General features: G+C 41.4%; 1 protein-coding gene across 1 annotated transcript; it reads left to right on the plus strand.

The window, feature by feature from the left end:
* Positions 1 to 11,787, plus strand: tmem229b (transmembrane protein 229B). Its single transcript, XM_018663728.2, has 2 exons — positions 1 to 966; positions 10,292 to 11,787. The coding sequence occupies exon 2, from the start codon at positions 10,343 to 10,345 to the stop codon at positions 10,937 to 10,939; it is 597 nt and encodes a 198-aa protein (XP_018519244.1). The 5' UTR covers positions 1 to 966; positions 10,292 to 10,342; the 3' UTR covers positions 10,940 to 11,787.
* The last annotated feature ends 981 nt before the right edge of the window (positions 11,788 to 12,768 follow it).

Here is a 12,768-nt window from a genome sequence, read left to right on the forward strand (position 1 = left end):
GTATAACGTTCCATTTTCTTTGATTAATATAGAATCAGACATATGTATTAGATGAGAAAATCAGTTGGTTGAGGAAAATGGTAATACTGTCTCATCTGTGTGCTTGATATGAAGCTACTGTCATCAGCCCATTAGCTTAGCTGGGAGACCTCCGGTTGCCTAGCAACCCTACCAAGACGAAATTAACCGCCTGTGTCCCATTAGCTGTCATAAAACCACCAATTGTTATTTCTACATAATTAGTTTTGTACATAATAAACAGAGGAGATATGACATTGTAATCATTAAGCCTTGAACATGCTACTAGGCAGATTCTGTAACTTTTGGACAGACACTGCTTTTTTCAACTAGGCTAGCAGTTTCCTCTGTTTCCAGTCTTTATGCTAAGCTAACCGGCTACTGTCTATAGCTCAATATTTAGATAATCTTCGCATCTGGATAACTCGTGACAATCTTACAATTAATAATTAATGTCATCATATCTGCCTACAGCCAAATTCTAGTGTGTGCATTAAGAGCATACTGCATGTAAATGATGAATGGGAGTGTTTAGTGTCATGCATTCTCCACTAGGCGCACAGTATAATGGTTTGGGATGACCTCTGCGTTTAAATATTAACGACTGTAAGCCTGTTTACATCCTGCGGATCCACACAGGCTGACTGAGGAGACTTCCACTCCAGTAACTATCCGTCCGGCGATCTGAACTCTGAGCTGCGGTGCAGAAATGGTTAACCAGAGATGCAAGAACTGCGCGAGTCTGTCTGAGCATGTGCTGCCGCTGCTGCTGCAGTGAAGTAAAATGGTCAATTTCCATCCGAGAGCAGAGACACCGTGGAGAAGAAGCCGGGGACAACAGACAAGCAGCTGACGGCGAACCGAGACATCCTGGACAACCTGACTCGCTGTTGAATTTGATCGGCTGGTCTGTGTGCTGAGGGAGACACCGCAGAGCCCTATCTGAGGGTAAGAGAAAAAAAAACCTGCACTGAGGATGATTCATGTCCGTCTGCAGGAGCCGACTGCTCAGCGACATGTAGTCAACATGTTAGGCTATAGGAAGCATGTCTGTTTATGATAAGAACATATGTGTTTGTGAAGCTTCTGAGTGATTTAATTTTGTCGGTTTTCTTAATGTACCCAGCCTTTGACTGGGGGCTGCGTACGGCTATCCTTAATGAGTGTTTGCTTGCAAGTTGGCAGCTGTGCAAGCGTGTTTTTTTTTAACTGTGTCCCAAATTTAATGCAGTGTAACTTATGCGAAGAAGCCAGCTGGGCATTTTGTTTTAAAATAAGATGTATTCCCCTTCATTCGGCATGTGTCTATGCACAGTTGGGCACCTGTTAAAATATGGATAACTTGCGATGTAATCTTTGATGAGGACACTAGCAGCAGCCTATGTATCTAACTGAGTCTTGTGGATTTCAGTGATGCTTTATGGGGGATTTGAAAGTGTTTTAGCGTCCTCTACGTTAGATTTTATGGGGGTATTTTTATTATTATTTGTAGAGCATAAGCGTACCGCACTGCTCAGCGGGAAGGAGGCGTGATGCTGCAGCGGAGTCCCAGCAGCCGGGCCTGCGCACTGGCCCGTAGTTTCCAGGGACAAAATAAGATGACTTTGGCCATCCAGTGTAATTACATCCCGTAAAAAAGTATCTACAGAACCGATTCATCGCTGTCATTATGTCACTTCTGCAATGTGGACACATCCGTTGATGCTTTTTGCAGAGAGATGGGGCTTCATGGGGACTGGGGGGGCTGGATTTCCAAAATCCCTCATCGATTTATTCCATATAAGGCCTGCACTTCACTATCATTTGGGGTGAGATAATCCCTGCTGCTGCCTTTGTAGCCTATATTACTCCTCAGCCTTACACTGACTGTATTGACATTTTGGACCTATTTATAACCCTTGCACCAGCCTTCACAGCAAGGAATTCCAGAATGACCCATGACAGAAACACTGGTTAAAATAACATTCAGGCCACCTCAGCTGTGTGGACACTTGGTCCACGATGGACTTAAACAGGTTTTACAGCTCCTGCTTTATGTTTTAGAAGACATACAGCACAGTGCCTGTAAAAAGCATTTATCCGCCTTGGAAGAGTTCATGTTTTATTCCTACAACACTCAATTAAAGTAGATTTAATGTGGCTTTTTAGACAATAATCATCAAAGAGAGTTGTTCTTTATATTCATTTTGAGTGTCCTTGCTAGACCAAAGATTTTCCCTGTGTTTAAAGATATTGATTCCAGTCACAGTTCTGACGAAACTTTAATTCTGTACTTCTGCACTGCTCCTACGCATCTGAACAATGACACATTCAAGACAGACATTGAGAAATCTGCAAAATACACAGTGCACAGTTTGAATGCTATCACAGATATAGTATATCTGTGCTGGCATGTATGTTTGCTGATTACCACCAAGAATTTTAAGTATGGACACAAGTTTTAGATAATTTCCAGTATCAGTCCGATAAGTACTTTGATCTAAGTGTGTTTAAGTGAGTTTGTGTTCTGATTTAGGCAACTTCCTAAAAGCCCGTTTTAGTTTGCGTTAACACTCAAACAGAAATGCAAAATAGCATGCTAAGTGTTTGTTAAAAGCAGGTGACAGTTTAGTTTCAAACCTCTTTTGTTTTTCAAAGATCTTTGCCCTAAAACCTTTGCACAGCAGCCAGCATCAATTATGCATTGTCAACGATTGATTATAAAGCTTCTTTGTCTGATAACAGATTAACATGCACATGCATCCCCCCATTAGAGGCATTACTCATCACAGCACCATGATGACCAGTAAATCTCCTGCTTTCTCTGTAGCTGCTCCAAGATTTCTAATCTACAGGGTATGACCCACATGCTATTCAGGACAGAGGGCTTAGCTCCCATGTCTTAGGGTCTCTCATTAAACTGCAAAGAGCTCAAGAGCTGTAATGAGTCTGTGGGGGAGAAGGGGTGAGGGGAAAGAGAGAGAGAGTGAGTGAGACACTTGGAGAGAAGTCTGGTCAGTACAGGTCAGTGTAAAAAAGGTAATTTTAGGGATATTTATTGGGTGATTCAGAGACAGGCAGAGAGAATGTAAGTTACAGAGAAGAAGAGGAACAACTGAAGAACTCTCTCCAGGAGCTTTGATAGCTCAAAAGGATAGATTAAAGGTCAGAGTAGATCGAAACTCAAGTGTGCTCAGGGTCCCAAAGATAAGGCATCATACTGAAGATTAAACAGACTCTACACCTACTGATGTTACACACTAACAAAAAGTAAAACCTAACACTTACAAAAGAGTTTGAGATGCACCAGACACACTTCATCTTTCGATCCCAGTACTGATAGTCAGGATACTGGCAAATGCTGAGAACTGATCCCGTACGTGGAGCTGATCAATCATCTGTTTTTATTTCTTCTTTGTCTTGTATTCATATACTAAACAATGCACACTTCTGTTTTTTTTGTGTGATTTTTATACCTTGGTTAAGAGAGAAACAATATTTAATTTCAGCAGCATTTTTATGGTTTAAATGACAAAATAAAACCTGAAACTTGAACTGTGTTTTATGCCATTTCATTGGCAAATTTGAATTAAATTTTTTTAAAATGTTTATAAAATTGGACTGAATGGGGGGGTGATATGGACAAAATCTTTGTATTATATTGTAGTTATTTAATTGTGTATCATGATAGTGATATGTCTCAGAGTTTTTATTGATAAAAATAAGGAGATGGTAATTAGCACTGTGCAGTGTTAAGAACTCAAATATTGTGATATTTACATATTGTTGTCAATACACAAGCAAAAACATTTAAATAAGTTAAAATATTCTGTCACTTAACTGTAACACAGCCTTAAGACATTTAACACATATTTTGAAATTATAGCTAAAGCTCAGGAGATTTTGAATCTTTTATCGGAGTATTGATAATAAATTGATTTATGATCTATAGTTCTAAGTCACTATCCTTACTCTGATCCAGTATATTGGTGCGTCACTAAAAGTGACCTGGTTATCAGGATATATAAAAACTTTACACACACATATTCTACACTATCTTGGAGACAAAGAGTTAAGAAACTCAGGTGATTTTATTTCTTCCCAGTCAGTAGACCCTTTTGGATGAACCCTTCAAAGTGCAGCTCCTGACACTCTGTTTACAGAGAGCCCCCTCCCCCTCCACTCTGCCTGCTCTGTTCAGGCTTTCACCTTGCGGATATAGAAAGGATGCCTACTATAAAGTTATATGAGCCTCTGTTGGCTGTGCTGCGTCGAGGCTTTTAGTCTCAGCCCTCATGGCGTCTCTCCAGCTCTATCAGAAGCCGAAACTTGTTTGTGATACTCAGATACTTTATGTATCCCTGGGAGAATCTCTGGATTTAGGAGGGGTGGGTGGTGGGGAGGGGGGAGGGAGAAGTGTGCCAGTTTGAAACCCTGCGCTGGCCGAGAATGCTGTTGTAGAAATGAAATAAGTGAAATACACAAATTGCTTCTTAGTCCACAAAATATTTATGGTCTTTGGCCATGTTATATTCTTTGTTTAAGTTTGTAATCTTATCCCTGCAAGTTATTCCCATGAGTGTCAATCAATTAGCTATCCCTCTGTGCATCATATCTTTCCAGATCAAGCCTTTGAGTTTGTGTTGAAAATGAATGAAAATTATAGTTTTGTTGTAGCCCTATCATAAAACATAATGCCCCCTGTGTCACGTCACTTTTGACACACTTTCACTCCCAACAGTTGGCCATAATGTCCAGTAGACATCTTGGCAGAGAATGGAGATCATCAAGGTTTGGCCCCACTTCCAAGAAGGTAACATAATATCATGAATTGTTGTGAGTCTCTTCTGCAGTAAAGCTGCACTATAAATAAATATCAACACAGTGCCTACTCCCACATGCCATAGTGATGCTAATGCATACTATACTGGACCAGTGGAAAAAAATTTTTACTACAATATTTGACAAAGAAAAGCAACAAATCCTCATTTGAGAAGCTGGAATCTGAGAATGTATGACATTTTTTTCATTAGTTTTACTTGAAAAATGAAACAATTGATTATTGAAATAGTTCCTTATTATTTTATTGTTGATCAATCAGTCGGTTCATTTTTTCAGCTCTAGACAACTCTAGGCACTTTGTATGAGCTAGTTTATTTCAACCATACCCTAGCCTTAAAGAGTATTACAACCCCTATTTGCCTAAGGCCTGCTCCAGGTGGACAATGGAGACACATGATGCTGTTTAGAGTGAGAGCCAGCTTGCTATTTCAGGGGTAATTGACCTGCCTTTGCAATTGATCGGGATCCGTTTATTTTGTGCTGCCTCGGAAGGTTCTCCCACACCCCCATTCCTAGTCCTGTCCATTTTTCTTACTTTCCCCCTCTACCTTGACAGACGCCTCTCATCATTCACTCAATCACTTGCTTATCAGGTTTTGCTCAGGATAAATTAGTGGTGACGCAAGAGGCCATAGACCTGTCTTACTGTATGTGCAGCAGTCAGCAAAGTAGAGTTGCATCTCGGGTATTTTCAACGTTGATTAATTTGTCAGTTATTTTCTCCATTTATCAATTAACTGTTTAATCTATGAACTGATAAAGGAATAGTTATTTGCTTGTATTGACTGATTAACAGAATTGTCAGTGATTAGTCATCTGTCAATCAACTCATTGATAAAATCACTGAACTGTCCTGTCAGCTCAACAGTATCCTGGCTTGGCTGCACAACGGAAATAAAATTTAATCTACTGTATTTTCATGATGACAGATGCAACTACAAGGGCATGTTTCTCACAGCTGCTGTTTCCATCACTGGTATTGAAGCGGTGCTCAGGTCACCTTGGTCACTGGCGCTTAACTGCATCGGATACTGCTGGTTTCTATACACTACACCGCAGCCTCCCAAAGTGACCTTCCAAAAGTCTGCATAGGCCTGGGATCTGTGCCACAGTCAAAGCCAGAGAGCCACAGTACATGAACAGGGATTATATTGTGATGTGAGGTCACCAATGTGTTAGGTTTCTGATTAAATCTCAGTGTCAGAGTTCACAGCTGTCAGCATGCTGTCGTCACAGCGAAGGCGCCTCTTTGTTTTTTTCTGTTTTGTTTTTTTTAAATCAACCTTGGCTGCCTCCCGTATCAGTGTGTTTTCTTCATGCTTGTCTTTGTTTACCTACTGTCAGAGGAGTGTCTCACTGACAGACCTGTCAGCCTTGTTTTCATCCAGAGCCTTTAGTTGGAAGCTTGTTCTTGCTCACTCCCTTTCTTCATCTTGCTCTTTCCCTTTGTGTTTCGTTTAAAAGCTCACACACACGGTTGATGTCTTCCCTCTGTGTCCTCAGACAAACTCCTGGCGCTGCATGCTTAGACTTCCCTCCCTTTTAGTTCAGACAGCACCCCACCTGCGTTGTGTCTCCCAGTGGTCATGATGAGGTTTACAAAGCAGGCAGGCTCTATCACATCTGCCATTCTGATCACCATCACACTGTGATGTCCCGTAGCAGGGTTCAATAGAGTGCAATGGCGAAGCGGGTTGCCGCAGCAAGAGCTGGCAGGAACCTTGCCGATCAATATATTGGGCTGATGAGAGAGCCAGTGGGGCGGTGGGCTGGTGGGCGATATTCTACAACAGCTGCAACAACAACAACAGCAGTGGAATCAAATAGCACCCAGTATGTGAACTGTGTCATACTGAGGCAACAAGTCAATAGATGCCTAAATACACACAGAAAGGGTAAGCGGGGGGTGTTCTAGAAGCTTTGGGTTTTAAGATGAGTCCAGCCAGGGAACTTTTTTTGTATGTCATTCCCAATCTCTGTTCCCTAATTTCCTGTCAGCTTCCTACTGTCTATAGAAACGCTCAAAATACCTTAATGAGAGGACATGCAGTAAAAAAGGTTCTGTAAGGAGTGCTCATTGTAAACATTCAGTGACTTTTACAGTCAATTCAGGATTAAAACTTACACCATCATATCATATCATCATATTGTACAGAAAAACACTTTTTTTCATGTCAGCCTCTTACTAGTTATTCCAAGTCAGATATATTAGGAATTTATGACAGCTGTGTTACCTAACAACAAACAACCAGTGTCCACAAACCAGCTGCAAAATGGCTTCACCGCCATTGTTGGCAGTTATTCAAAGGAAATCCAATATTAACACTATACAGTTGATTTAACTACTTAAACACAAGGTATATACTGTTCGTATCTGTTTTCTTCTTGTTAACGAACTGCTGCAAAAAGTACCACAATTTAAAATAGCTTATCTAAGCTCAAATTTATCTCTATCTGCTGTGACTACAAAGCTAGGCTACATAGTGTTTTCTCATTTTGTCAACTTGAGCCACTTAGGAGCTATGCTAGCCACTTAGTAACCATAAACATACAACCATGCCACTCATCCAGCGACTATTGTGACCATCACAAGGAGTTAGAGACTATGATAGCCACCTAGCAACCATAGTCTGGTAACTGCTTGCGACTGTTACTAGCTTTTCACAGTCCACTACAGTTAGCAGCTAAGCTACAAGCCAGTAGCAGCTTGATGCCACAATTTGTTAGCATTTAGCCTAGCTCTGGCTTGCCAAGCAGCAACTATATTCACAGTTACAGTGTCCATATCTCTTGAAACTGTCTTAACTGTAAACTAACAGCCTGATAATGCTCTGTAAATCTACATGTGACATGATGATATAAGGCTTTACTTTTACTTCAGTTAATCCCAGCTGCTAACATGAGTTAAAATAAAAATAAAAGTAACATGTAAAAACACAAAATCAGTCAATTGTAAACATCACAATATGGTGACATTGGTTCTAATAACATGATAAATGGTTGAGATTATTAATAGGTTCTGTTTCAGCCTAGTTTCATTGATTGTTCTTGCAGCAGAGGAAGTTGCTCTTTGGTTTCAAGTTCCCCTTTCCACCTGAATAAATGTGGTAAGTGCCCATTCACTCCTTCTATCTGCCGTAGCAAGAACTTCAAAAACCTGTTTGTTCTGTTACAACACTGTTCTCTTCCTGTTTTGTGGCATAAACAAATTTGCTTTTGTTTAGTGAACAATCTAAGGGATTTCCAGTGACCTGTGTGTTTATAAAGTGCAGTTTAAAGACCAAAAGATGCCGCCAAAGTCATTATAATAATCCATATGTCATATACTCAGGAGGCACTGAGGCTATGAGACAGTGTATTATGGGTACCGAACATTAGTAAAAACCTAAAACTTTACACACCAAAAAAAATATGGGCATGTAGGAGATGAAGAAATCTCCCCCACTTTGCCAATACTTGCTTGAGAAATTATTTCTCACTATTTAAAGCTTCTAAAATTTCAAGTTGACCTGGCTTTACCTCTCCTGAAATAGCAATTCACCATGCACGTGTATTGTCCAGACCGATTTTTAAACATACAAATCACATTAAGATTCGGTGAAATGTGGATTTTTAAGTACAGTGAATGAGTTGGTACCTTGCCACAATTCTTCTCAAATCTCTTCTCCCACCTTTATGAGTATATATAGGCCGTTTGGCAGGAGGTTGAGTGTTACACGGCTGAATATTGCATTCCAAATTTTTCATCATTAGCGGCTTAGTGGGCATGTGAGTGCTGAACAAATGGTGTCTGTGCAGGCGGTTGGGAAGGGAGGCGAATGGAAAGAGAGCAGGGGGGGATCTGAATTGTGAAAGAGGGAGAGAAAAGTGTGTGGGGAGAATGAAGGCATGTGATCCTTGGGTGAGAGATGAGAGGGGAAAAAAACGCAAGGTGGCAAATAAAGAGTGCATGGATCCATGACAGGAGTACTTTGATACAGAACAAATATTATTTAGACGTTAGGTTAAGGATATAGTTTGATGTTTTTGGAAATATGCTTTTTTCTTTGTTGGTGAGAGTTAGATGAGATGATATCACTTTAAAGGTAAATATGAGGCTACAACTGGCAGCAAGTTAGCTTATCTTAGCATAAAGACTCGAAACAAGTGTAAACAGCTAGCCTGACTTTGTCTAATGGTATCAGTAAATTCTCACACATTACATCTCATTTGTTTAAATTGTACAAAAAACTGAAGTGTAAAAGTGGTAGGTTGTGGTTTTACAGGGGGTTATATTTGGCCTATTTTGTGAGTTCCTGAGGTTTTGTGTATGTAAAATGTAGTGTGTGTAAAACTTCCATTCTTTTTCAAAATACTGTTTGACCTAAACTTGTCTGGATAGATGAGAAAGGAAAGGGAGAGTTTCCCAGGCAGGCAGTGAAAAGATGGTATAAAGGTTTAGGGAGGTCAGTTGGTCCATCGCTGTGGCCCAGTTCCTCACATGAAACCCTTGTTCCTTGTTTGGGAGAAATGTGCTAATCCCCATGGGCCCATTCTGGGCCCCAGCCAGCCTTTGAAGACAAAAAGAGCCCAAAAAAATCGGCTTTTGTTCTTCAGACAAGCTTTTGTACTCCTAACCTCTCTCTGAGCTTGTATTTTACAGAGTGGTTATGATCCATTGTATAATGGTTGCTGTTATGACAGTTTCCTCTGGAGGCATTGTATAGTAGATGCTGTACACTGAGTGGCCTTCTCAGCTATGTGGTCTTTGAACTCCTCGGTATGACGCTGTTTGCCTTCAGTGTTTTTTATTGGACATGCGGTGTGATAAATAGAGTAGAGGAAGGATCCAACCTTGCGTGGGCCTCCTGACACATGATACCAGAAGACTGTGTGCGGATTTGGAAAAAGAGCACATGATGTAGGCAGTCAGATGTTAAAGCTATACCTTACATAAGAAACCCCCTCAGTCAGTAAATAGCATCAACTGAGCCAGGGCTGTGGAGTTTAAGTGCTCTGTAGCCCTGCAGTCTCTAATTTAATCTCTCTGATGTCAGTCGAGTGTTTCATTGACTTGTCCTTAATTGAAATTTGGCTTGGCACCTTTGGCAATAAAAGTTGTAATCTTTAAGATTTGGCAACACCATGGTTTCTGAAGATAACAGAAAGTGTGGTTTAATGCTACACATCCCTTACTGATATATCTGTATATCCTACTGGTATATACGCTGGCTTCTTCATAATAAAAGACACCCTGTATTGGCCAGTTCAAGGCTTTTATTGTGAAACAGCAGCAGTAGGAGATGTTGTCATTAGCAGTAACAGTGAATGGTGAGGATGTTATTAATGAGAATCCAGCGAATCTCATGTGCATAAAGTTTCAAAAATTGTTTCTTAAGTTTGATGGAGTTGATATATTGTAGCATGTTTCCTGTACCTCACTTTCTTACATCTTTCTTTTTCCTCCCCTTAGACCTGCATCTCATTACCACAGAGGGAGAATTTGAAAGCGAGAGGAGGAAGGATGGTAACCTTGGAAACCCCAGAGGCTCCAGTGCCTCTGACGGCGCTGTCACGTTGGTACCTCTACGCCATCCACGGCTACTTCTGCGAGGTCATGTTCACGGCCGCCTGGGAGTTTGTGGTGAACTGCAACTGGAAGTTCCCTGGCGTGACCAGCGTGTGGGCGCTCTTCATCTATGGCACCTGCATCCTCATCGTGGAGCGGATGTACCTGAAGCTGCGCGGCCGCTGCCCCGTGCTGCTGCGCTGCATCATCTACACTTTATGGACGTACCTGTGGGAGTTCGGCACGGGGCTGCTGCTGCGCCAGTTCAACGCCTGCCCCTGGGACTACTCTGAGTTCCGCTACAACTTCATGGGATTGATCACGGCTGAGTACGCCGTGCCCTGGTTCTGCGCCTCCTTCATTGTGGAGCGCCTGGTCATCCGCAAAACACTGCGGCTGCGCTTCCATGAGGGGCCTGAAGATGGCTGGTCAAACCATCGGTCGGATGCTGGGGGTGGAGGAGGGGTAGGAGGAACTTTGGGGGGTGGGAGGAGGAGAGAGAGGAGCAGAGGGATGGGAAATAATGCTAACGGCTACCTTAAAGGGGAATGAATCAAGGTATAGAAGGAAGGACACAATCTGAAACCAGCCCAAACGCTCTGCTACACCTTTTCTGCCCTCCTCAGCCACTTTCATAAGCAGCCCTCCACATTATCTGTGTGGGGTTAAGACAAACAGACAGCTACATAGACTGGGCTGGTGTGCAGAGGTGTACAGAGCCAGAAAACAAAACCTAACTGGGGCTTAAAAACGCCCATATCACTCACTGTGCCCTCTACTGTCAACAGAGGCACGATAACTCCATGCTGCTGTGTTTGCTGCATCTCATAACACACCCACCCATCTCCATGTGGGGGTGACCTTAAGGAGGTCAGGGTCTTGAATGACCAGGACTACACTCTCAGTCTCTACTGTCCCATAGACTGCAAAGAACAAGAGATAAAAACAAATATTTGTGTCGTCGTCGTGAGGCGGGAACAACATGACAACATATATTTGTGTTTCAAGGGCACATCAGTCAATCTGAAAGCAGAATGCTTGCTGCATAGAAAACATAATAAAAAAGTAGCTGCAGTCGTAACATGTCCTTTTTAAAATGTACATACTGTCCTTTAGTATTATTCAAAGTACTGTAGTAATGTAGCTACAAAAGGCTCTTTAAGAACATAATGTCCACCCTGAAGCTGTCTGCTTACGTCATGATGAATGTTCTCTGCAGTTAGTGATTACCCACAATGCCTGGAAAAAAAATGCATGAAAAAAAGTTGTCTTCCAATATAATATACATTTTTACAGCGCTCACTCAGCAGTCATACTGTACGTCTCTGTTGATGAGTGCTGCTGCTGCTTGTGTGCGTGGAGGGGGGGAGGATGGTGACATGTCCTTTAGCAAGACACCGAATGCTCTCGCGAGCAGGTCGTGCATGGTGACTTGTCCGCTATCACTGTATGAATGGATGTGCGTGTGCAGGGCTAATATGAGGCTAAATAAATGCAGTCTATCCATCATAATAGCAGGGATGCCTTTCTGTTGATGGTAATAGTTATGAGTCATGACCATCAGCATAAAGCACCTCTTGCTAATTTCCTTTTTACAGTTTTCCAGAAAGCTTTTTCATGACTCACTGTCTGCATGTTCACTTCTATATGCTTTAATGTCGTCTCAGATCTGCCAGGGCCACTTAAGGCTCATGTCTCATTTCTCATTCACTGGAAGCCAATATTCATTCCTGTCAAATCACACAATTAACCTGTGAGACATGTTTTTTTTTTCATCATGGGCTGTGAAAGGAAACGCATGATCAAAAAGTATTTGTTCATTGATAAAATACTGTTGAATTTCCTATAAGTGTGACAGCAATAGTCAAATATGAGTAACCTGAGATGGTGTATGTGTGATGTCAAACTTAACATTCACAAGGCATATTTTGTCCATGAGAGCATGTTTTCAACAGGTTTTTGATGGTCAGGTGCTCACCCTTGTTCATTTATTTGTAGTTTTACAGTATTTTTGAAGTGAACAGGAAGAAATACGCAGCAACTTTTAGTGATTATTTAATGAGGAAACCTTCACATATCAACTGATAATAACAAGTAACAGAATTTGCTGCTCGGTTGCATGATTTGTGCAGCGACAATTGATTTGGTTTCCTTGGTGAATAATGATCTTTGTTGTATTTTACTGGACTTTTACTCTGTCAGAGAGAGGCTGCACTGTAGGCAGATTTCAGGGTGCATACAATCCATGGGAACAACTGTTTAACTATATTAACTTAACAGCATCATGTCTTACATGGTAACATTCAGACATTTGGTATTTCAAGCTGGTGAAAACGCACAGATTCACACTCAGTTCTTCTGCTGTTGTTACTCTCCATGTG

The sequence above is a fragment of the Lates calcarifer genome, linkage group LG19 (assembly GCF_001640805.2).
Source record: "Lates calcarifer isolate ASB-BC8 linkage group LG19, TLL_Latcal_v3, whole genome shotgun sequence".
Lineage (NCBI taxonomy): Eukaryota > Metazoa > Chordata > Actinopteri > Centropomidae > Lates > Lates calcarifer.

What these genes read in the sequence shown, in the direction of transcription:
- tmem229b (XM_018663728.2), top strand. Translation starts at nt 10,343, where the DNA reads ATGGTAACCTTGGAAACCCCAGAGGCTCCAGTGCCTCTGACGGCGCTG.